Source organism: Electrophorus electricus, chromosome 7 (genome assembly GCF_041902795.1).
Source record: "Electrophorus electricus isolate QZ-2024a chromosome 7, ASM4190279v1, whole genome shotgun sequence".
Classification (NCBI taxonomy): Eukaryota; Metazoa; Chordata; class Actinopteri; order Gymnotiformes; family Gymnotidae; genus Electrophorus; species Electrophorus electricus.
In genome coordinates this window covers 14,254,966-14,281,782 of record NC_137503.1, presented here as the reverse complement: position 1 = coordinate 14,281,782, position 26,817 = coordinate 14,254,966, and the positions used below count along the sequence as shown (strand labels likewise).

The window sequence follows — 26,817 nt, the reverse complement described above, 5'->3', positions numbered from 1 at the left end:
ATTTGTTTTATCACTTGAGGATATGAGGTGCACTATATATCTATACTATAAAGTACAGAGACGCAGAAAAGTCTTTCTTACAGCAACTCACCCAAATTAGCATGAAGACGTGTAGTAACGATGCCCTCGTGTGTTCCAAAACGAATTATCGAGTGTATGTCCACACACACTTCAGTGCCTGCGTGACTGCCTCAAATGTTGGATAATGGTTGAGTGCAAGTTTCTTTTTGGTATGTACACTTGACTACCTAGAGTCAATCCTGTACATATCTTGATTATCCAAATAAAGAGGAATGGAGTCGGGCCCCAAAATAACCAAATAACTGTCACCTGCCTGAAAATAATTGTAGAATACATTTCAATTAACTGTGCAATATTGAAAGTTAAAAGTGCACTCTAATCTTTGTCATTGTTTCAAACCCAATGTGACAGAGTACAGCGTCAAAACAAAAATTCAGTCACTTTCCAAATGCTTACAGGCAGCCCTGCATTTGGGTATTAAAAGCTTCCTGGCCTGAGACTTGAGCAGCTGTTCACAACTCATTATAGAATTAAAAGAAGAAACTAAGTGTATTCATGGAATGGTGCGTTGATTGGAGCTTTAAAGCCAACACAAAGGTAGGCAGTTTACAAATTACAGCGCTTCAAATTAAAATAATATCAATCAATTAGTTAATATCAATTAGTGGTTTTTAAGTTTGTATGATGTATGCATTTTTACCAGCGTTTTGTGTGACTTTTGATATGTTAGAGTCTCTCAGTTCTAGTATGTTTTGATGTATTTATGTACGTTTATAGTAGTCTATTTGAATATTTTTGATAACAGAGATAACCTCTGACCTAAAATCACAATAAAACAACTTGGCAAATGAAAAAGACTTTCAAGGTTTGTATAAATATTTTTGGTCATAAAAAAGATAATCGTAAAATAAATTGTAATAGGGTAATTAAATCATTAAGTTAACACATATAGATAAAAATCAGATGTCAAAAAAAACGCACAGATCTAAAAACGACTACATATATTTTTTTATTGTCAAACTAAATCTAGTCCTGCTATTTACACTATACAAGCTAGATATGCATAACAGATAAGAAGGGGTTAACACTTATGTACATTATTATTACAGACACAAAATTAATCATAAACCTGATGTTATTCACTTTAGCCATTTCATTTGACAAAATTCATAAGAAAGGACAGAGTAATTGTTTAGAATGGTAGTCTGACAGACATCGAAAATTCCAGATGCTGAAGAGCACCTAGCATGAGCTGAAGCTGGAGGATATTATAGGCTATACACAAAGCTTCTGTGTTTTGTTGTGCTCTTGCAGTAACTGGAACAGAGGTTAGTAACTGGAACAGAGTTTAGACCAAAACAAAACAAAACCACGCAGGTTCAGAAAAACACTCCACAGAGAAACGACCTCAGGAAAGAATAAATGGGCTAAAACACAGCAACAATGTCAACAGGCTGTTTGACGGAAAGCACTTCATTGACAAAAAGCCTTTATCACATTTTGGCCTGACACTGCTATATTTTTATGAACACAACAGAACAGCTATGAAACACTGGTAATCTAATAATGTTTGATTGCCTCTTTCACAGTAGCAAACTTTAGTAATCTAAAGCCTTAAAAGATTTCAGGTGAGAGTTTGAGAATAGTGAAATATATATTTTAATGTTATTTCAACATGGAATCAGATCAGCAGCATTGATATATTAAAGCTATTGAGGACTTTTTTTTTTAAATATGAGGACTATTGCAAGACCCTTATTACACAAACATTTTAATACTATGAGTATAAATTAAAATCAATTAAATAAAGAACAAGAGTATCACTAATATATTCTGAGTAAATATTAATAAATCTTAAATAGGAAGGAGACTACATGTATAATTTGGCACAAGTAAGTAGTCTGGTGAACATGTATGGTCATTTTGAACTGCCACTGCACCTAATGGTTTAAATGATCACACTGCACTGTTTACCAGTGTAGGTCAGCACAGTGCAGAAGTAGTCTTAAAAGATGATGACCCTTGACTCTGATTTCACAAATGAATGCTAAACTGCTTTCATATTCTGAATATTCTACCTCTATATACAAGTTACATATTTCTTGACGTTCCTATTTCTTCTCATTCATCAGATAAGAAGACCTATATTGTTCCCATCTTCTCATGAAGAGTTCCCATTGCAGTTTTACATACATTACATTTGTCAAATCAGTGCTTAGAAAGTTATTTTATGTACAGTTCTTATTGTAGTAATGTCCAGGGTGTTACAAAAAGCTACAGAATTGTTTCTTAAATGTTCCCGCAATAATTTGGTGTAGGCTAAAGATATTCATTCTCTCTCATACCATTCCAAACTCCTAGGAGTCAAAAGCTTTCACATCTTAGCTTTGTTTTGTTCTGAAATTGAAATATTCTTAAAAAGACCACTTGAATAGCACTACTGACTGACAATGATATACATCAAACTTTGTATAAGTTAATAGTGACAGTTGGTATTATAATGTATATAGATATTATAATGTATATAGATACCAATTCAGTAGTACACTACATAAGTTGTACATTTCAGATCATTTTACACTAACAAGGAAATTGTAGATATCTATTATTAAGGATATTGATAAGGTGGAGAGGTGGAGAGAGCATGTTCCAAATGGAAATGGCCAGTTAAAACAGCTAAGACTGAAGTTCTCTCATTATCATTCAAGGATATGACTTGCCTCCAATACTTTACAACACAAGGCTATTTAAGCCTAGGATCATACCTATATAAATGACTATTTCTGTTTAAATCCAAATCATTGTAATCTTTTTTAAATGATTCTTTGGGCACAAACTGTACTTTATATGATCATATTCTTAAATACATTCTACACTAAAAAAAGAAAAAACCATCATACATTTCAATAAATATTTGTTAACTTATCTAAGTCTGAACAATCCCTGGCTTCCAATACTGTGTTCACGGTAGATGTAGGAGGAACGATATAAGTAAAACAGGGCTACTTCAGCACTACAGACCTCCAGCAGTGACAGTGATATATCTGTGTGCGCACACATCGCATCCGCCTGCATTCAGTGTGTCCCACTGCCAAAGCACGCTACCAGAAGGAGAGGACACTCTAAATGTTCCTGAGAGCTAAAGCTAATACAAATGAATTATTTTCACTTGCCTCTCTTAGAACAATCTTCTGCCTTTGGCTACTACTTCATTCTACCCTTTTAGACAAATCTAAACTATAATTTTGTATCTGCTACTAGTCCTACAGACGATGCAATAAAAAAATAGAAATTGCCTTTTTTCTTTTTTCTTCTTTGCACCTACAGTACAAAGCATGCACTCTCGGTGTTACAAAACCGAACAGAATGCGAGGGTGTTGATCTACAGAGCTAGCTGTAGATTTATGGGTGGAAGAGTTCTGGGTGGATGACAGAGGTAGAAAGGCGCCACTACAGAGCTTCTCTGCAGAGGAGGATGCACTCACCATCACAGAATGCAAATACTCAGTCCCAGGTTCAGAGGTTCTTTGACCAATGGTAAAATATATTCTCCACCGTCAATTAGCAGCAGTTGTCTAGCCGGAACAGTAGGCCAGCATTCTCTCACCGTTTTTTTCCCAATGAAGGGGAATGCATCCTCTACTCCAGAGGTTCCAAAGCTGTGTCTCGAGATGCATATTCAATGTCTAGTCTAGCTTCCTGTGTGGTTATTACCTGGGTCAAGTGTGCTGGGAGCTGGAACAGAGCAAAAAATGTGAACCTTGAGACCTGAGTTGGGAAGCACTGCTCAACAAAATATTTGAAAATGAAAAAGAGTCAAAAGATGATTCCCAACTCCCTATATGCCATCTACTCTTCCTCCGTATACTCATGTTATATCACATGCACACACGTACACACACAAACACAATCAGCCTGTCCCCTAGTGACCACCAACTGCACTGCCTCCCCCTGTTGTCCAGTCGATGATGATAAAGCTCAAACTCATGATCATGAAGAGCACACCCAAACCAGCGAAACAGGCAGCCTGCGAGTAGGAAACAGAGAAAAGGGGACGTTACTAAGATGCCTGCTTCTGAGAGACAGACTGGGTGTCAGTCAAAATTACCCACTGCCGTGGCCCAAAAAAACATCACTATTAAAACAATCCAGCTACCCTAAACGCTAAATCATCAGACAAGATAAACTGACAGCTTATTTAAGGTCGTCTGGGCAATGGTTGCTGGCATTGCTCAAAAAGCAGAAAGTGGGTCAGATGTACATAAAGCAAATATCAGAAGTTCATGGCCTATGATAAATCAAATATCACTTTTCAAAGCCTCTCCTTCTACAACCGATGTTCAGAGATGAGAGGCTCACCATGACTTTGGGGGTGGAGCGCAAGGATTCTTCATCTTTGGGAACAATGCGGATATAGAAGATAGCAGGGAAGATGAAGATGAGGCACGGAGCCGAGGTGGCACCTGAAGGTGGAAGCGGAGGACAGGTGATGAGCGGGACAGTTTCCTGTTTCCAATTTAACATTAATTTAATTATCCATGTGCCCTGCAGACCTCTTTTATATAATGCTCCCTGGCTGAGAAAGATTACCCAAAGGCAGATAGATATAGATATGATGTACACTTGTACACAGCAAGGAAAAAGACAGAAACAGAAACATATATATATATATAAACTCTGTCTGTCAGGCTCACATTTACACTTATAGTTCTATTAATGGATAGTCTTTTAACATTACAAGCTGAAAATGTCTGATTTGCAAAAGTATGCAAAATGGGGTTGTAGCTGACACCCATTTTGATTGGATGTCAAGCACAAATCAGTATTCCTTAAGTGGACAATGATAAAGCATTTGTATTAAAAGGGGAAATGACTGGAACAATACAATATTCTGTCCTTATTGTGCACCCTTACCAATAACAGCACTATTTGTGAAAAGCGCTTCAGGAAAATATCATAGGACCAGTACAACATGGCTCCTAGATCACCTTTGGTACCCTGACATGTGTCCCATTTCTAGGGTGACTGAAGGCAAAATATTGACTTAGCATCAGTTTGATCTGTGTCAAAATCAGGAATTGTCATGTTTAATGTGGTCAAGGCCACAGACAGGCCAAACAAACAAACCAGTAGAGTGTTAACAGCCTGTGTATACGTGCCAAGTAAAGCTTAACAAATACCTACTTTTTACTTAAGAAATACGCAGTACAAGAACAGGAGATCCAGACCAAAAGAGACAGACACTAAACAATGACTCGTGGTGCTGTTTTGCAATGTTATATATGTTTTATGACACCATAAGCAACACAAGGACTGCTGTAAACTACCACTGCAAACATCGCATTATTTGACAAACAACAATGCTCAATGTCCTGTCATGGAGAGAACCGTGATGACATGACGTCATGACAGAACACTTCCTCTAACCAAAACATCAGACCTACATTCTCTCTGGACAGAAGGTCGGGTATTCCTGTCTGTAAGGTGGCACACAGACTCACCAATGATGCCAAAGATGCCCAGGATGTTCGGGGCGAAGATGACGAGCATGTTGATGCAGGTGAGGAGGATGACTGCGATAGCAATGTGACGGATCCAGTTGAAGGTCTTGTTCGGGAAGATTATCTGCTGGATGGCCCTGCGCACCTGCATATATACAAATCAGAGAGGAGACACTTCTATGGATAAGAACAAATAACTAATATAAACTGCTCTGGAAAAAAATGGTTAAATGCCATAAATGTACAATACAAATGAGACATTACCTAGATAAATGTGCAACAAATTAAATGATATTTGTGTCCTATATTATTTATATAATAATCCTATATGTACCAGGTGAAACACAGTTAGCGATAATTTTTTTTGTAAGAGTTTCTGGATGATTCTGTGTTTGAATGACACTATATGTGTTCTGGCCATCTGTAGTCAGTAGTTTTTGTCAGGGTTCCTCAGTACTGCTCCTGGGGACCCACAGCACTGCACATTTTAAATGTCTTGCTTATCTAAAACACCTGATTCAACCCAATCAGCTCATTAGCACAGTGCCTGAACTGGTCATGTCAGAATGTGCCCTGTTGCGTGATTCCAGTGTGAGTGTGTAGGACCAGGACCAAAAACCCTGTTCTGTTTCTCAATGCCGAGGTGTACTCCAAACTCACGGGGAAAAGCACAATTGGTACAGTCAATGTGACAGCAGTGAGTACAGCCAGCCGCACACAGAGGATCAGAGTGTCATAGGGGTCGATTCTGCTGTAGGTGTGGAGTAGCTCCGCCTCCACATTTTCTGTGATGAAAGGAGGCAATGATAAAGAATGCAAATATTTCTTTTTTTCACAATTCTGCAAGGATAAGTCTCAAAAATATATTTCAATCACAAACAGCAGTATAGCTTTCAGTCGATGAAAGATAATTGGATCAGGCTAGAGTAATCTCATTTGAATAATGAGGCATAATTGGATCAGGCCACAGTAATACCATTTACATAATGGCTAGTGGCTAACTCGCCTCTACCCCTTTCATTTAGCAACATTAGCATATATTCAGCCTCTTAGCAAGACTGTGAGAGCGAGAATATGACAGTTGTGTGGCATGGCGTAAGGTTTAAGGTCGAGATGTATCTTACCAAAGAAGGTCAAATAACCAAAAAGGGCAGCGAGGAAGTACATGGAGTACATGATAAAAATTGAGATGTTGGAGACATGCTGCATTTTCCTCTGAGAAGGGCTGTGAGCAAAGAGAAGGTATCAAGGTCATACACAAGGCACATAAAACAAGTCACATTAATAACTTGCCCTCTATGGTCACAATCTGTTAGCAAAAGAGGCTTTAATGGTATGGAAACAAATGGCTAATCACCGGACATGGTACCGGACAGTCAGGCTCTCAGGATTGAATTCAGCCATGACTGAGTAAGCTGATAATGCATGGGGTGTGTCTCAAACTCACTTTCTCAGTTCAGTGTAGATGGGTAGTACTTCTGGGTGACACACGAAGGCAAAGGCCAGAATGGGGATGGTGTATGCAGTCTTAGGAGCAAAAGGAAAAGCAAAAGAAAACCAATGAATGAAATTTCATTATGTAATCAACTCAAAGTCCAGGTTAATATTGTATTTCTGCTGTGAGAGAATCCAGTATGGCAGTGCACAGTACCTGAGAGTTGACAGTGAACATACGGGGAGTGCAGTGGGCGTCGTCCACCACATGTCTGTTATCGTAATGGTGGGCGTGATCAACCAGTACAGAGGCATTTGAATGCACAGGTATTACTGAGTGTGAGGTGCTATTGGCCGAGAACTCCTCAAAAGGGCACGGAATCTGGAACTTCTTATAAATCACCTGAAGGCATGGAAAAGTGTGGAATGAGAAAGAAGAGGCAGGAGGAGAAACAGGATGAAGCTCAAATTACATCAGATTATAATGTTGTGTTTGTTGTACTACCAACTTCTTCTTCTTTTCTTGTATTAAAACCACTGAATAATTCAGTTCATTGTGTGATTTTCCAGCACAATAGAAAATGCATGAAAAACAATGAAAGAGGACATTCCTTATTATTTAGTATCGTCTACATACCGCAGTGAGAAAAAAGACCATGCAACTGAGGGAGAAGCCACTGGTGTAACCAAGGTAACCTGAGGGATGAAAAAACTTGGATGGTCACTATGTCTCCACTGATCTCATAGCTATACAGTCTAAGCAGGATCAAAGAGAATTCTTCAGCTATAGGAACTGTGCTCTGCAAAGCCAGACTTCATGCAGCAAATAATTTCACAACCCTGTAATCTAAATAAATGGCAGACAATGGCTTTCAAGAGGGAATTATTAAGATATAATATTCACTGTTGAGCCTACAAAACTGATTCAGCAAGGACTGATAGGCATAAATCAATAAATCTATACTAGGTTGGGTTTTGAACTTACAATCAACACCAACAAGAAAGAAAATCACCACAAACAGCGATGACAATAAAACTCTACAGCAGTAGCATAATGCACATATGTCACGTTTGTCATGATTGCCATTATATTTGCCATAATATGTTGACATTTATGATGACTGTCTGCACAAGTCAGGCTGAAACAGCTTTCAAACATTTGTGTGTTACTTTTATGTTTGTGAGTGAATACAACCCCACCAGAGGAGAGATGTGGTGGTGTATGAGAATTACCATGACAGTGCAAAGCCCACAGGGAGAAGAGAGTAACTCACCCAGCTGCTTCATGAGGGCCAAGGGCAGAATTACAGATATGGTGACCAGAACCACGAGATAGTTGCCATTCAGATACCATTCTCTATCGGGGGATGGAAAGAGAGAGAGAGAGAGAGAGAGAGAGAGAGAGATCATGTTTTTGCATACAAAGTGATGTATAATGTTTTTGTTTTTTGGAGTGTGGTTATTTTTCAATTGCCTTCCTTATTTCTTCTGTGCTTTCTGTCTATAATAGCAAAGACATTCTTATAATAATGGTGGAAAGCTATAATTTACTTAGCACATAACTAAACACCTCTATTTCTATTCCTAAGCAACTGACTCTGAAATATACATTTCGGATTTATGCGATTTATGCATCCAAATTATCCTTATGCGCCCAAATTATCCTAACTAAAAACATAGCTGTGTGCCACCCTGGACCCTTGAGTCACCCATGCTGCACACAAACAAAATCACTGTGCAAAAGGTCTTGGAGTTGGGAGTTGAACAATATTAGGAACAGAGTTTGCAGGAGAAAGCTCTGTTTTCAGTGACTACCTAGACCATGCCACATACAACCCAGCCAAGTGTTATACACTATATCTTAGCAGCTATATTATTATTTACATAGCACCTTTCTCAGATTCAAGGATGCTTTTACAAACACACAATGAGAAATGGCAGACAATTTGCACACAGTCCCCTGGGGGTGCAGGGGAAGAGGTTAAGAGAGAGGACAGAGCACCAACCATCACTGGACATACATGCACACAGTCACATGTTGCACTCATACAGGACAATTATACTATCCAATCAACCTAGCTTCCATGTTTTTGGATTGCAGACTTCGACACAGATCAAACTGATGTAATCCAAAAGACAGAACATGGAAACTCGACCCAGATACGGACTCAAACCTAAGACCCTAGTATTGAGGGTCAAACATGCTAACCACCAAGCCACTGTACTGCCCCAGTGAATGAATGGCTGAATTAAGTTATGGAATGAATGTACATTATGTGACACTGGCACATAAACAAACTAAAGGTCAAAGATGCATCATAGTCCTAAAAGAATAACTGTGATACACTGCCAATGAATGTGTGTATTAATAGACACATACAAGCATGTGCTACATGCTAGAATATGGCAGGGCACCTGTCCTGGCAGAAGTGGGTGACACCAAACACAAAGAAAGCCATAAATTAGTGGGACACTGACAAGAGAACATATTTGATATCTGTCAACCAATCCTGTCCCAGATCTACAGAACCACCATCAAAAGCATCAATGTGGTGACTGGATGTAAAAGCTGTGTGTTGATTGTAACGCATCCTTGTGTTCTGAGAACAGTGTTATATAAGTGTAATTTTATTCAGTCATTCATCCATTTATTCTATCATCCTTATGTTCATCCACCACTGTGTGGTTCAGCTCAGCAGGCAGACTGCAATGGTCCATACAATGGTCCTTTCCACTACAGAAAGGCTGACAGACCATAAGCTGACAAAATTCACCCTGAGCACCACACAGCTGAGGATACCCTCAGGTAAAGGGTACCACTTCATCAAAACCAGAGCCACATGGAGCCTGAAAACTTAAATCTGATTCTGATTCTGAAAATAAAAGGCCGTGCTGGTTTCTCAGACATGTACGTTACATTATACATCATTTTAGCATTGCCGGTCATTGCCACCCATGACATGTTATTTGTGCATCATACAAAATAACACATCTGCCAGAATTTATATAAATATTCTAGGGAGCAAGCATCCCCTGTAATTGATCACAGCAGAAATTTTATTGTTTGGCTTCAGGAGGATCAGATCCTTAATCCTTTCAGCATCTTTTATTGCATTCTAATGTCATGGACAGCTTTAAGAAAGAAAGGCCTTTGGTTTAATGATGTGCTAATTGAAATGGTTTCAACAGAAAATGTGAGACCTTCCTGAACTTCATGAAAATGAACCTTTTCTAAAGTCAGCTACAGCACGTGCTCCCATATCATTTAAAACTAAAAATGTAGTCTATTTTTGTATTTAATCTTGACCATTAATCTTGACCCTTCAGCATAAGCAATGCTGGATAACTAACTAATCATACTCCATTATTAAGGTTATATAAAGGTCCAGAAAAGTACAGGCTGGCTAAGAGCACATGATCAGAGCTAGCACAGTTGCTACAAATGCTACAGATGACTCTAAACATAAAAAAAAAAAATTAAAAATAAAAAAATTTTTAAAAAAAATAAAAAAAAAAAATTAAATACATTAAAAAAACAGCTGACTAAAGACTCAGTCCAGTGTCTGCTTTAAGTTTCAAGGGAAAAAAAACACTCATGTTATCCCTATGACAGCAGCCTTGGTTGTAGCAATTGTCAAGTAGGACAGAGGTGTGGTGAGAAAGTGATAGCAGGAGCCAATCAAGTCTTGCCCTCCAAATAGCCAATCAGGAATAAATGTTACTGCCCCTCCTCTACTAGATGCATGTTTAAAATTTCTGAGGTATGGCCATGACAGTTGATAGGTATTTACCCTCATCAGTATGAGAAGTGAAAAGCTGATAAAAATAACAATAGATCACTGACTACAATGAAAATACTGATACAGACCTGCATATTTCACATACACTAGGACAATGAAATTGCTTACTGTTATCAGTTTGCATAGGACTTTTAAGAACTGTGGAAGCTACACCCTGAAGGATAGTAGCTTATAGGAACCCATGTCAAAGAGAGAACAAATGAACGGTGTCATTCACTTGGAGGAATAAAGAAAAGGACTTTCGAAGGCTTCTTTAGTACTGCCAATGAAGTCATGGTGGTTACTTACCCAGAGTTGGTGTCTGCCTTCAGGAAAGCCTGGATGACCAGAGGAAACTCAGACTTAATGATGAACAAGTAGCTGGACATCGCTATGGGGAGTGAATCAGACGTGTCAGATCTTAAACATGCTTACGTGTCAGAGCTTAAACCCCATCCATCTTTTCTACCTGTGGTGTACTAATATTTACAAACAAAATTGTTTCCTTTATATATATATATATATATATATATATATATATATATATATATATATATATATACACACACACACACACACACACAAGCCCCCCCCCCCCCCCCCCCCAGTTATTCTTCTTCACTTTATGAAACAGCCATTATACTGCCACCTAGTGGCCTGGATGTGTCAGAGATTCTATTCTAAATCTGTTTTAAACATGGCCACCTCCCATGATCCCATGTGAGTTGCTCTTTATAGATGAAACATAAAAACAATAAATATTCCCTTCCTAAATATTGTTTGCTACTTTATGGTGGTAAAATGACTTGTTCCTATAAGAGAACATTTGGGCATATTATTTCTTTTTTTAAATTCAATGGATTGCAGGACTGGATGAATGAACTTTATTAGAACAGAAGCACTGATCTCTTAAATTCATTATACTCTATGCATGTGATATGTACTGATTATGAGCAGCAGAAAAGATGCAGCCATGTGCCAGCAGAGAGACGTTGGGAGACATCCAGAGTTGAAGGTTGAGAAAAAGGAGGAAGAAGAAAATGATAGTCAGCAGAGCATAATGGAAAAACAGGGCACATAGTGAGTGGTAGAGCACAGAGATGAAGAAAGAAGGGAGGCGTGAGGGATACACCAGCAAAAAGCAGACTTGGGAAGAAGTGTCCGCACGCCAACAGCAGTAGCTGAACTAACGTGTCAAGAGTGCTTTTACCTTTTGGAAAAGGCTCTGTCTCAATGTTTTTTAAACAAGTGTCTTTGTAAATGCAATCATATTGATTGCTCCCTAATGGTGTGATAACAAATTGCCATAAAACAGTGCTTATAAAGTGGACATAATGCCATCTGTGTCCCTTTCTTCTTTTAATCAATTGAACGATGTAATGGATGTTAATAATAAGCAATAGGAAATACAAAATATAGAACAGACCTGCATAAAGTTTCTGATTCACTCCACTCACCTCCAATGTTCTGCAGTGTGATAGAAATTCCAGCTGCCATCTTTCCAGGCGTCCCAAAGGCCCGAAAACCCAGCTGTTCATAGGCTCTGATTCCTGGAAATATTGCCAGAAAGTAAAAACATACCGAGAAATCACCAAAGCCTGACTTGTTGCATAGAGCAGTCTAGAAGTTCCCAAAACAACTTCACACAGGTGTGTGCAAGAGCACATTTTCTAATTACTATTACTGTGGTTTAGTTCCGCTTTCTTTGACATGTTTTTAATTATCTGATGCAACATCAAACTAGACTAGAATATCAGTGATCAATGAGTAATTTCAGGATATAAGATGCTATTGTCAAAAGAGATCAGCCTGAATAGAGATTTGCTTACCAACAACACCGGAGGCTTTAAGCAAGAGGTGAATGGAGTAGCACGAAAGAGCAGCAACTGCTGTGAGGAGGAACCTGAGAAGAGATATTCATGAACTATGCTTTCTCTGAGTGCTATCAGTACAGGCATTTGGAGATTTAATTTACTTTGTATTTCACTACTGCCATTTAAAAAGAAAACATTCACTGCCCTGGTGAACATTTACTGCCCATTCATTGCATTGGAGCTAAGTAAAGGTTACTTTCACTCAAACAGCATGCTGGAATGTTACAAATAGAATCACACTGAACCTTTGACTACAATGTTAAGATAGGGAATTTTTCATTTTAGCATATTATTGTGTATTTATATTGTGTGGATTTCCTTGTGATTTAATCTATTGAATGAATTTATCCACACTTTGAATCTGTAGTCAAGACAATATTTTCTCATAGTCAATGGTACAGTGAATGGTACCATTATGGTACAGTTATTTTTTGCTAACCAGAGAACTGGACAGAGGTATTAGTGTCTAGACTTAATGCACCATAACACACTTAAGCAACAGTGCCCCGGCAACACATATAAATATTACAAGCCCTTTATCTGAGAGAATTGGACATGGAATGCACTGAAATATATACTTGTATTAGGGCATGTCCAAATCTCGTTTTAGTTCATTAATGTTCACTCATCTTGCTTCATATGCATTACCAATGAATGAGTATTAGTAACTGGCATAGCCAGTTCACTTTAATGCAAGAATGTCTGCGCCATGGCATACTGTTTGTATCCACCAGCTTCCATGTGATTCAATGCATCAGCAAAAAGCTGAGAATGCTTTTGTTCCAATATAAAATATTCCACATAAATCCTAGTTTGATGCAAATGCTGCCAGTAGGTGTTCAGTGTGCTTGGAAACTGGACAAATTCTATGAGATGTTTTGTGTGGAGCTACTCCAGTGACATGAATGGCAGACTGTAGACCAGTAACGTTTCCCATAGCCCTTTGTGCCAAGGAGAGTAAGGAGACTTGAGTTGCCCCTGGTGACTTACTGGGTGGAGAGCACATTGGCAATCCCTCAGCATTCCTCAAAAGGTCAAAGGTTACAGTCACTACCTTTCCCAGAGCTCTCCAGGCCAGGATATGGAGGCCAGTGACGTTCTTGCGCATTTTACAGGCGCGCAGACACCAGCAGACATCGTGTGAAGGCAAAGCCAACACCAATAACTGAAATTCTATTTAATTCACTCACTGAAAACCAGCAGAAGGAAGTAGTCAGGTTTGCCAGCAATTACAGGAAAGCCACAGCTGAATCAATGTTTGATTAGTCTCATTGATTCTCACTGCTGGGGGAACCTGGCAGGAGGGATTTGAAAATCTCCGTTTTAAGTTGCACAACTGCTCTGAGAATGGGGAAATGCAGAAACTGCTGAATTCATCTGATCTACTGAGGACAGTCCAGGCACAGGCTTTGCAGAGAGTTACGACAAAGAGTGGCAGGTCTTGTGCCTAAAAGAACTGTCATGTTGTGCCATATCTCATCCTTTCCCACTGTATCAAAATTCAGTACTTCTCGCTGCATATATTGTATCATTGTGAGGATACAGCGGGGAAATACTGACACAGGTGTAAACATTTGTGAAAGACGGTGAATGTCCAAATGATGGGTGACTGCTCAACTTACAACCATCATAAAAATGTTGCTTTTGTGCCGTACTTCATTACTACATTGCAACGAGGAGGGAATTTTCCCCTCAAGGACATAGATAATTCACATGTGCTTTATGTAACTGCAAGTGAAGCCTTGAGAAGTATAGCATGGAGCATGGGTCTATCTTTAGAGGAACCAACCTAGGCCTTCCAGGTAATTGGAGTCATGGTGTCCAATTCCCCACAATATGTCTGAGGCTGAGGACACCCAAGCTTGCTTTCGGCACTGCTCCCTCAGCCAGACAGAATGGGAAACCCATATATATGAGGAAATGAGATCTGATGCCCATATATGCGAAGGGGCGAGACTTTTTTGAACAGAGGGACGTGTTCAGCAGAAGAGTGGGAGAGGACTATTTTAGGCAGTAGCCTTTCCAGATGCACAAGGGGTTGGTTTAAGAGCTGGAAAATTCTTAGGGGGAGGGCACAGTCCAATAGGCTAAGCAAGGCTAATAGGCTAAGCAAAAACATGGAAAAATATCATGGGGGAGGGGCTTAGTCCAGTAGGCAGGGCAGGAGCCAACAGATGAGAAGTGTTCAGGGGGAGGGGCATAGACCAGCAGTGAGTTGTTTGGTATCCTGGTGGACACATTCACTAGCCCTGCCCTCCTCCCCACATTAGGAAAAGAGATCGCTGTTTGTGATATATGGCATTCCTTTAGGTCAAGGCACGTGTGTGGTTAAGTAAAGTGTCAGACCTATTTGTAAACATCCTAGGTTAAGACAAGCCGTCATGATCATAGATCATACCTTTAAGATTTATCCTTTAGTATAACAAGTATTATTTAGTACTGCATTACAGTTAAGAGCAAATTTTTTTATAATATCCAGTTCGACAAAACTCTAAAGTGGATTATATTTAGCACTGTTATTCAGTTGTTGTTGTTTTTCATTATGGGTTACTTGTACAGAGCTGCTAGAGAGAAGGACTTACATATATAGTGTAAGGATGCAAGAAGCATATAAGGAGATACTTGTATATATAGATTACTATGGAAAAACACACTGCCTGCAATGACAACTCTCTGCTTTGTGATTTACATTTACCTGACACTTTTATCCAAAGTGACTTCCAATTATGAGTGAGTACAACTTGAGGATCAAGGGCCTTGTTCAAGAGCCCAACAGTGGCAACTTAGCAGTGGTGGGTCTTGAACCAGCACCCTTGCAATTACCTTAACCACTGAGCTACCCCTGCCCTTCAGTGATCATCTCTGTTGTGAATGAACTGTGTTAATGAATCTGATTCACTAATACTAACAGAAGACTGCTGTTCAATATTTATATATCTTATTAAATATCTTTTTCTGAAATGGTCGGTAAACTTGGAGAAGTGATTTCAGCCTTCAAGTTGCTTATCATATAATTCAGTGAATGTCATGTTTGTGACCGTTACAGACTTACAAAAAAAGGAGAATGCCAGTGTTGGACATGGCATATGCCAAGCCCAGAATCCCACTGCCCATAATGGCATTGCCAAGATTGAAGACAGACATGCCAAAAGAGGTCTTCCCTTCGAACTGACAAAAGAAGCAAAATGTGTGATGGAGTTATAAAGCAGCTCCACAAAAACTAAGCTAATATAGTGCATACTTTAAAACATGCAAAACCTGCATTCCTTCAGTTTAGATGAGTGAATACACTTTATATTCATTTTTATTAGATATGGTAAATGGCACCAGCATAGTGATGAATTACATGTTATCTGTGTAGAAGCTATTGACATTAGATTTTCTGTGCTCAAATGTCTACCTTTGGTTATATGACGGATACTCTCTCTCTCTCTCTCTCACACACACACACACAGACACACACACTTACATCAGTGAATCGTGGCTTCTTGCCTCCACTGTTGGGAAGGAACTCCATATTCTCTGCTAGGTTACTCTCAGGATCATCAAGCCTGTCAAACATCAAGAAGTGGAGACTTCTTTAACCTAACGGAAGTGTCAGAATCAAAATCGGTTTGATTTTCCTAACATGTTTGAAATATGAGGAATTTGTCTCGGTGAGCGCACAGATGCAATAAATTTTAAAATGAAAATAATATTCAATATGTACATATCAGCAAGGTCTGGAGAGATATATGTCCTCAGATGTCATCATAATGACAACATGAAGCAGTTAGTTTGGGATCTAAAATAAATCAGCAAGCTATTTTAAAGACTTTCACCTACCTGTTCATTGAACCATTTCTTAGGGTTGAGAGAGGGCATCAATCATCCAATGCAAGCACAAAAACAAGGCAAACATGCACTTAGAAAACAAACAAGAAACACACCATTCCAGCAAGCACATTTACATTCCAAGTAATATTGATTATTTAACCGACTTTGGATAAAGGCACATTCATATATTGTCCAGCAAGTGGGTTGCATACAAAAAAAACCAAACATCTATGTTCTGGGGAAAGACTGCTCATAAATTTGCGCACCCACGGCACACAAAGTTTAAGTTATCTAAATTGAAGATTTTCCAGGTTTGTAATAAGCTTAACATAACTGTATTTAAGATATAAAAGCAGGTGTCTCAGTTTGGGCCAGTCATTGCAAACTGCAGTAAATTTAGATTAAGATGAAGATAATCTACTCTGTGACAAAATATTTGTCCTTATGAATGTGCAAAAAATGTTTTTGTGCACTCACAATAAAAAAGCAGAAGCACTGATCAAATTTTTGTCATGGTTTCATTTGTAAAAGATCACAAAAGTTATCCAAATATTTGAAAATGCCCAATATTCAAGATCAGATTTTTTTAAAGCACTGGATCTGTGACTAAGACAGGATCAGGTTAATAAGGAAAAATCTGAGACAACCACTAGGAAATTGGATGATGCAAGGAAAAGCCTGAACATGGGCTTCTCATAAAGAAAGTTGTTACTTTTACATAGTGCATAGGCTTCTAACCATGGGCACTGGTAGCTCAGTGGTTAAGACATTTTACTTGCAATTGGAAGGTTGCTGGTTTAAGTCCCACCACTACCAAGTCCTTACTGTTGGGCCCCTGAGCAAGACCCTTAGTCAAGTTGTCCTCAGTTATAATTGTAAGTTGCTTTGGATAAAAGTGTCAGCTAAATGTAAACGTCTTGGACCCACAATCATTCTTTGTTGCAATTTACATATAATTCTCTTACCCAGCCTGCATATGTTCTATTATAAATACCATAGTATTACAACATGCTTCTTCATCATATAAACCTCAGAAGGCTAAAGCATCTAAAGGAACCATGAGATCTTTTTAACAGAATGAATGCCTCGTCAGCAAATGGTTTTCATTCAGAACTTGAGTCTCTCACCCTACAAGTGCTTGCCACCTGCTTCATTAAGCTGGTTAAGAGAATACTAAGTTCAAAGCTGTCATCAAAGTAACAGGTTGCTACCTTGAAAAATATCAAATCTAAGACAATATGTGCACAGTGAATTCACATATGTGTTTTTTCACCTTCACAATTTTTTCTAAAATGTGGAAAATAGTAAAAATAGAGTGGATATGTCCAAATTTTTGACTGATAGCGTAATTGGAGAAAATTGATAAACAAGGTGTTTATTCTTGTCTTTAGTAATAAACCACTTCGTGTGTACTTTTAGCACAATCTAAAATTTAATTGTAATTCTGTGTCACATTAAGCGTAATTCAAAGTGAAAAATAATTTAATAGACAAAGTTCTTTGGAATACGTCATCTTCTTTTGCCAGTCGCTAAACCTGTTCTGACATTTCTCTGAATAATAAAATTAACCAATAATATAACAGCCTGTTCTCCCTGCTAGTTCCTGTAAATACCAGCAACATAGACAGGAGGTGTGCATTTGGTTGTTTAATACAATACCCTTGTACCCCCTACCTAAAATACCACAGTTACGGGGCCGCAGGCTCAAAGATTTATATTTTGCATCCTGGGGAATACCATATTATGTTTGAGACATTTCACCTGGCATTTTTTTCAAAAATGCAACTCGCCTACACTGCTTTTGACAGATGTGGCAATACCTTCAGAAATAAAAGCATTTTGTATACCAGGGGTGTCCAAGTCTGGTCCTGGAGGGCCAGAGTCCTGCAAAGTTTAGTGACTTCTCTGCTCAGACACACCTACTAAACCTGGCTATTGATTCATGAGTTGAATCAGGTGTGTGTTTAACTTATATTAGTTAATGTAGCAGTATGTCAAACCCTGTTCCAAGAGGGCCAGAGACCAGTGTAGTTTGGTAATTGCATATGTAAACATACCTGATTCAACTCACCAATCAATAGCCAGGTTTAGTAGGTGTGTCTGAACAGAGCAATCACTAAACTTTGCAGCACTCTGGCCCTCCAGGACCGAAGCTGAACACCACTGTAGTAAACAGATACCCTCTAGCCAATGCTAGCCAATTCACTGTTATAAACTCAAATATTCCTCACCCAACTACTGACCAGTACTAGTACTTTCTAATGATAAAGTGTGCAGGCTAGCATCCAGATATGACTCAATGTTAGATTGAGTCACTTTTCATGATCCAATCAAATGCTGATGGATAAAATCATGTGCCACTCATATGTTTTCCTTACCCAATATCCTGCTTCTCTCAGAAATACATCATGTTAAGGATCTGAAACACGTTATGGTTTTCAGTTTACATGGATTTTAAGTTAGTGTTAGATAGCTGTTAGTTAGTGTTAGCTAGCTCCTTTGGTCAAGCAGTGATACCTTTATAATCACTTGTTTTAACATTTTATAATTTCTGTCAAGGGTATGCAAACTTATAAGCAGAACAGTATTCTATGTATAGATAACATTTGAGGTATAGTGACAAAACAAATTATATGTCAAGTAATAATAAGTGGGAAGTTTTCCCTGCAAGCAGTTTGGTGCATCACCGTGATACATAAATGCCAATATCATTTTTACGATATGCAGTATCACCACAGCATTCTAAAGTAAAGATTTTCAGAATTTTGTCAGCAAGATAAATAAAATTTAGAGTGATGTATAAAGTGAGGCCTACTGCTCTTCCTCCATCATTGTCTTCATCGGCATACTGTCATCCTCAGGGTCAGGAGTTCTCCCATTGACCAGGATGCTCATCTCTGATTGGATGGGCTCCATGCAGGAAACAGGGAGGGTTCAGCGTGAGGGTTATATGATTTCTCACGTCTGTAAAACACAGAGGTGTTAACACATTCACAGTGTGTCTATCTGTCAATTACAGACTAGTGTATAACTGCATATAACTGCACATAACATTTCTTTTTGGGGAAACACCTTTTATCAGTTTATTATTATATTTCCATATTATGCATTTATCACAATGTGCAAGGATGTTGTGTTGTGAAAAAGCATTTGTGAACCTTGACAGCCATATTCACTCAAAAGCAGAGATCAAATTACAAAAAAGAAAGGTATGCACTCAATTCTTTTTAAAGATGCACAAAAAACAGTATCTGTCTTTCAGCATAAGACACATTCCTAGAATGCTGTGATTAATGTTATCTGTGTGATTTCTTCCTTTAACCATAATTATGTCCCTGCAATGAATGGAACTGCTGCATAGGGCACAGACAGTATGCAAGTATAGCACAACCCAAGGGAGGAGGCCCCTTCATTGAGGAGGAGTTACCTAGCTGGGTCATAGCTAGTCCGCTCCTCAATACCACTAAAGAAATCTGACTTCTGCTACCTCACTTGAGAAAAGAAGTGAAGTGCACGTCAGGAGTCTCTGTGATCTTACATAAGTAAGCAAGTGGATATGACAAATAGAAGGGCACTTAGTTTAAGCTTTTTTTTTGGCATAAGTGGAATGTTGCCATGTTGAAGCAAGCAATATGCTATACCTGAATAATGTAATATGTATAACAATATACAAGCTAAAATATGTATAAGGATTTGTGGGGGTAGCCAGTTTCTGTTTACTGGCAGCAACCACTATGTATGTAAATGCTGAGTTGCCAAGCAATGAGAACTGCCAGTTTGAGGCTCAGTCAAAGGTAATGAAAGATGGCAGTGGGATTATTTTACATTTATTTATAAACTGATAAATTTAGTTCCGCGAGCTTCTGGGGTTCAGGGTGGCATGACAGAGTCATGGGCCAAGCCAATCTGTTGGCACAGATTGAAGGTCAGCACAGGGTCAGAGGGAGTTTAACTAAAGGAAAGCCAATAGAAAAATATAGGTGCCAAACAAGCCCAACTTTTGTTATATCTGAAATCCTATTTCCCATGATAAAGTAGGCTTATGTACAAGCATAAAACCCAGGACATGTAGCTATTGCCCATGAGGGAGTTCTGATTCTCCCATGAGAATCTGTACAGTGCTGCTATTCTCTGACCTTCACTCTTCTCAGTTTGAGAACGTGCAGACGGTACATTTTACTCTCCTGAAGTGAATCCGTCTGGGAATTAGGGGAGGTCGAAGCTTAAACATATATGCCAAGTTGAGACTATAAAACAGCTGTTTAAAGATATTGAATATTTTTGGTCATAATTCACATTCATATACATAAAGAGTTTGCTGTTTCTCTAACTCACAAATAATACATTTGTTTATCTGGTTATTGTTATTAGCAGGTAAATGTATGCCTTCAGCTTTTTAAATAAGACCATATAGGAGTCTAACTTATTAACTTAGAATACTTATAATAAAACTTATAATACTGTATGTCATGATCCACAAAAAAAAGTTTAATTGTAACAGCATGATTACAGTGTTAAATGGTGAAACAAATGCATACAGGATTTCATCATCACATCATCACATGAACAGCTACTTCTATTTGTAACCTGCTCTTCATTCCAGATGGTAGAAATTAATTTTGTGAGGTCACAGAACCAAACACCCAGTCCCACCCTAGTGCACAACAGTCAAAACAGCTCAAATTTATTAAAAATAGTAACCTAAACTTAGTGTCTTCAGCTTACCCCAAAGCTATGTACACTAGCTATCTCTCTCACACACATTTATCATTTGTATTTGAAGACCACCCAGCAGCTCTCATAACGTTAAATTACTTTCCAAAGACATGATGTGCCATTAGTCATTAGCTTCCACTTTACTCTCTGTAGCCCCATAAATCATCATATTTCTGGACGCCAACTATGACAGAAGCAATGCATTATAAGCCAGTACTACAGAAATGCTTTGGCAGTCTCTGATCACCAGTTTAGTAAATATGGTGTGTTGCACCTAGAGGCTGGCTGCTGGTGACCATGCAAATGGCACAGTGAACATAGAGTTCCTGGGTAGGTCTGACCCAAGCAAAGCGCAATCTTATATAAACATTTTTCAAAGCAGTTTAACTATGGACAAGCCGATTGGCAAAGATGTGTTTTGGAAGGGTCAAATGGAAGCTGCTACTGTGCAGACTAGCTAAATTAGTCAGTCAGTTTTTGAATACACACAGTATATACATACAAATGGTATATACATACAACTGCAAGGCAAAGAGCTCCGTATAGGCAGATTTATTTGTGACACACACCCAAACAAACTCAGCCATGCAGAGCTTCTGCATAGTGCAGACACTAAATAGCTGTCATACCAACATGTCTACCTCAACCAGTGATCCACGGACAGAGACTGCATACAGAATTAAGAACCTATTTCCCCCAACTCAAAAAAAAAAAAAGCTCACAAAAAATATTTGGTCATGCGTCAGATACAAATGCTCCATATGTAAAAGTAATAAGTACACATAAATCCAAATCTCTATTTACATTTATAGCATTTGGCAGATGCTCTTATGCAGGGTTTTACAGATTTGTGCAGCATTTCTCAATTGGTGTCACAGCTCTATAGTTTTTGCTTATTGATATTTCTCAATGTCTCTTTGGTTAGCATCAAAATTTAAAGGGGCTTTAAACTGTAAAACTGACTGATGGGACCATTAACACCATGTCACTATTACTGATGCCTTTCTCTGGGCACTCTGAACAGCCATCCAAACTTTAGTCCACACTGGTGCTTGGCGGACATGTGGTTAGCTGTCTGATGCATGTATGGTAACACAAGGGAAGTTATTATCAGGAGGGGTCCACTTAAAATACCCAGTGCCTTCAACACACTCTCATTGTTACTGAATTTGGTTGCTCAATGAAACAGGCACAAGATATCATGAGGAGAAATCATAAGGTTAGAGGAGTTTAAGGTTATAGCAGATTTGTTTTAAATCTGGACAAGTGGACTTTGTCAAATTGGTAACCTGGCCTGCATCCTTACCTGTGTGCACCATGTATTTAACTAATCCATATTCTCCACAGTTGGTTCTTCAAAAAAGTAAAAAATAAAAATAAATTATATATATATATACACACACACACACACACACATGTAATATATATACATATAAATATATATACACACACACACACACACACTTGCACTGATGAAAACACTCCAATTCTGTTTTGTGTCTTAATTTCTTAGAAAGTGGCTAAAGAAAACCTGACTTCAGACAAATACAAAAACAACAAACACAACTCTTCCTAACGCTCACAACATCAGGCTACAAAAGACCTTTCTGAACATTCCAGCTGCAGGTAAGTAACAGGTATGCAGCAACAACAGAACAGTGGGAACCAAACACTTCAAAGGCGTTCCAAAGAGAGCACTCTTTGGAGAGGCTGTGGGGCAGGCAAGTGTCATTAAACACAAATTAAAATGCTCTCACTTTTCTTATGAGCAGCAGGGGGAAGAGTCAGGCAAGGTGAGCATCTGGCTGAAGACTACAAGGCTGCCTGCCCACCTTTCAGCATGAACAATACTGAATAAATGGAGGCACAGCACTCACACAGCCACCCTTGGCAACCAAGCAGTGGTACTGTGGTAACATTTACAGTTACCGCAGTTCAAGGGTACGGTTCCAGATTTCTTTAGAGATTAAAAGACAAAAACTTTTAATTTTTCAAAAACTTTTAACTTCAATGTTTACAGGTCTGTTGAATGCTGGGATAATGCAGCAAACCTTGATGTTTTTAACAAGGCTTTGTCATGAATCAGAGGTGCTACATAATGTAGTCTTTTTTAACCATTTTCTGTCTTTATCCATTTCACTCGTGTTTGTCTTATTATAATGTGTAGTAATAGTACAAAAATCTCTAGTGTACATTTCTGTATAACACCTTTTAGCATCCATCAAGAGGGACACCCCACAACCCGGGCCCTTCCCCTGGTTTTAGGGTTACAATAAACAAGGGTGCATGCTGTGTGTGCACACACACATCACTTCAACCTATGGCTCTAAGAAATGCTGCAGGATAATCTTTGCCTGTGACAATTTTATATGGCAGCACAGAGCAACAATGACTATGGGAACACAGTGAACACAGTGAACACATCTATAAACAGTGTAATACACACTTAATTTTAACTCATTGCTTTTGGAGAACAATAACCAGATTAGAAATTTAGGACACATGATGTATCTTACGCATGTCCTTTGAGTGTACCAAGTCTCAGATAGCTAATATATAACGTAAGCTACCACCTCAGAATGGACAAATATTAAAATTAATCAGCAACAATGCCACAGATGACCAAACCGCAAACATACATGTCATCTCTGGTTAGGTCCAGAGTTTAGGGCTATAATAAACAAGGTAATAGTTGTAAGGATGTTTGCACAACCACATTGCCTTGGACTGGACCTCTCAGCCATATCTTTCTCACAAAACCAGACGCTGCCCCTGGCCCTCTGTCAGACAGGGTTCAGTGACTCCTGGTTTGTTGGCATACTCATGAACGTTGACCTAGGGTGAGCACAACTGTCAGGACAAACAGGCCACCACTGGCACGCTTGGCTGATGTCAGGCATCACAATACCCTCAGTTCCTGGCAGGAGAGTGTTTGTATGTTCCTACTATATACATGTAAAAGGAAAAAAAAACACCAGTAATCACAACAACCAAAAAAAGACCCGTTCATTATAATATTAAAAGAGATTCAATCTGGTGTATGATGCACTGTAGTGGCATTGTTTTGGGGTCACTTGAACTAATTCAAAAAAAAGACATGGGGGGGGGGGGGGGGCGTCGGGTCCTGATCCAATATTTACTTTAATTAAGAATCTTTCCCTAATTAACCTCTTGCAACAGTATTAAAATGGCAAAAATCCAAATCTAAGTAATGGGTCACAGTCAACACACACAATCTCAAATCGCATTCCCAAATGCCAGTTGCTAGAAACTCAGTAAGGGCTTTGCACACTTAAACAATCTCCATCAGTATCTTAGGTTTAATTAGTTATCTTATTAGGATCATTGCATTTCTCTCCTTAACACAGTGGAGAGTCAATATTCATGTCTGCCTAATACAAAAACAGTAAATAAATAAATAAATAGCAGGAATTCATGGTAATGACATGTAGTAATCCAGTAATTCTGATTAGATTATTTAACTACTAGGAGGTGCTATGCTACTGTGCAAACTCGAGTTGGGTATTTTTGGTTTTAAACTTATTTTTTCTGTATTGTCATCTTAAAGAACCTAAAAGTTAATCTAGCGTTTAAAAATGTCCCGACAGTAACTAGTTGCCTCACCCATAATAAAACCCTACCTGATCATGTGCCTCGGAAAAATTCGATGGACTAGAATCTAAAGCGCACTTCGCTCTTTTACAATTAAAACTGAAGTCTTTGGTGCGCTCCACACCACAATCGCCGATCCAAGACACAATGTCACTGTCCTCGCTTCCTTACTAGCGAAATCATTTTTCAGTGACAGATAAGTGTACGTGAGGTTGGAAGAGGGTGATAGCTTTGACGTGAGAGACCAACCCTAATTGGAGTGAGCTGCATGAAGGCTACGATCCCACGTGGTGGAGGATCCTGTTACAATAAAGAGAACGAACTGCATGTACATAACCAATAAAACATTTATCTGAGGTAACTGAAAAGAAGCGTGTGTTTAAACAAGCGTGCACGAAGTAACATTTATAAAAGTTTAAGATCTCTTTTTAAAATAAATCCTTGTTGTTACATCATTTATAAACAATAGTACAAAAAGTCCTTGCTACTTAATACTTACAAAATAACTGAACGTGCAGTTCTGCCACTTAAGTTTGTTGGAGATTTGCAATGAAGCAAAGAAGTGTGCATTTTTTAATCTGATCAAAATATTATTAATCATTATATCATTATACATATATGAGAAGTAGGAAAGTGATCTAACACTTAAAGACCGTTTAAAACAAACACATGGACCTGACATCCGTGCATGGAAAATCCCAGCGTTTCTCTTTGTAGCCACCCTATCTATCCATGCAAACAAAGAAAATAAATTCACTTTCACGCCAGGTTCAGTGTAAACGAATGCAACTTCTCGTTTTTAAGGTCTCTAACACAATGCATTTCTGGGATAAGTGGCAAACGTAAATGTATACTTGTAGCAAAAAAAACTATCTATAACCAGAATAAATTGTTCTCAAAATATCACTGACTAAAAAGTAATAAAATTGTAAGGCTTACCGGTCGGCAAAAAAAAAACAAATACCAGGATGATTTTCAATTATGTCTTCTATTAAAGTGAAATTATAGCACTTTGCGCTCCTTTCTTGTCTTTTTATGCTGCTTTAGTTTTCTCCTGGTGGACCGAATTAGATGTTAGGTTTGTTATTGCTCTTTTCCTTTTGGTTAAATTGTTGTCGTTTGCGAAAGCAATTGAATTCGAAAAGCTCTATAGCTGTATAGCGGTGGGGGCAGTTCAGGTCCCGCCTTCGATGTAGCCTCCAGTCCAGTTCCTTTGTATTGGTTTCGTAGGGTTACAAGGGCGAGTGGCTCAGAAGCACTTCACCGGCGCTCATTTTTTTCTACTGATCAAAGAAGAGCTTTGCAGCTTTCCCTGTACCTTAAAAGAGCCTTCCTGCGAGGAACCACATCACTGAAGATGTGGCCAGGAGAAACAGATAACCACAGGAGTGAATTACATATAGTAGGCTGATGAAAAACACTGCAAAAGTCACTTGTGAGTCCAAAGTACTACCTGTTGCTATAGTTTTATAGTGTGTGTAAATCAGGTATATATTATTTAAGATGATCTTAATATTTGTGTCACTCATATACTCAGTAATAACCACTCAATACTTTTCTCATCTCCTTCTGGGTTGTGTACTCAGGCGTTGTATCTTATTCGTTAATTAAACACCTATGTGAACAAAAGAACCACAAAAGCTTCCAAAAACAGTCAGCATCAATTATCTGATGCTTTTTTTTTTTTAATCCAAAGCATTTTACAATTATGAGTGAGTGAGTACTACTTGAACAATTGAGCTGGGGTTTGAACCAGGAACCTTCCCATTATAAGTCAAGGGCCTTATCCACTGAGCTACCACTGCCCATTGGCATGACTTAGTTTCCCAGACAGATTATTCTAATTCTAATTTATCCTACTGAGAAATCTTTCAGGATTTATCTATGAGCTACGTTTAGCCTCTACTAATGGTAGCAGCTAACACACAGTGTCCTCTGTCTCACATTGCCTCATAGCGTTTATCAGCTTTAAATATATATATATAGACATTGAACAACTGGAGTGAGAGAGAGCAAGAGAGAGAGTGTGTGCGTGTGAGTGTGAGTGTGTGTGTGTGTGTGTGT

The 26,817-nt window shown here is 38.6% G+C and overlaps 1 protein-coding gene across 7 annotated transcripts; it reads right to left on the bottom strand.

Moving 5' to 3' along the window:
• Positions 1-1,007: 1,007 nt before the first annotated feature.
• On the bottom strand, positions 1,008-26,038 carry slc38a3b (solute carrier family 38 member 3b). Of its 7 annotated transcripts, XM_081718448.1 has the most exons (19): positions 25,693-26,038; positions 25,253-25,479; positions 25,003-25,053; positions 19,241-19,389; positions 16,435-16,452; positions 16,079-16,160; positions 15,662-15,777; positions 12,565-12,638; positions 12,193-12,285; positions 11,045-11,126; positions 8,231-8,313; positions 7,594-7,652; positions 7,174-7,359; positions 6,970-7,049; positions 6,647-6,747; positions 6,183-6,307; positions 5,523-5,667; positions 4,381-4,484; positions 1,008-4,048 (listed from the first exon to the last, which is right to left on the bottom strand). In XM_081718448.1, exons 4-19 carry the CDS (start codon positions 19,339-19,341, stop codon positions 3,944-3,946), a joined length of 1,554 nt encoding a protein of 517 aa, XP_081574574.1. In that variant the 5' UTR covers positions 19,342-19,389; positions 25,003-25,053; positions 25,253-25,479; positions 25,693-26,038; the 3' UTR covers positions 1,008-3,943. The 7 variants fall into 7 exon arrangements, with proteins under 7 accessions (XP_081574574.1, XP_081574573.1, XP_026856485.1 ...); XM_081718447.1 differs by lacking the exon at positions 25,253-25,479; XM_027000684.3 differs by lacking the exons at positions 25,003-25,053; positions 25,253-25,479 and having other exon boundaries at positions 25,693-26,037.
• Positions 26,039-26,817: the final 779 nt, after the last annotated feature.

Excerpts from the sequence above, each read along its gene's own strand:
- slc38a3b (XM_081718448.1), bottom strand. The coding sequence starts at position 19,341 with ATGGAGCCCATCCAATCAGAGATGAGCATCCTGGTCAATGGGAGAACT. Across the intron at positions 15,778-16,078 it reads AGAAGCCACGATTCACTGAT|TTCGAAGGGAAGACCTCTTT; the intron begins GTAAGTGTGTGT and ends TTCTTTTGTCAG. Across the intron at positions 5,668-6,182 it reads TACCAATTGTGCTTTTCCCC|GTGCGCAGGGCCATCCAGCA; the intron begins GTGAGTTTGGAG and ends GTATATATGCAG.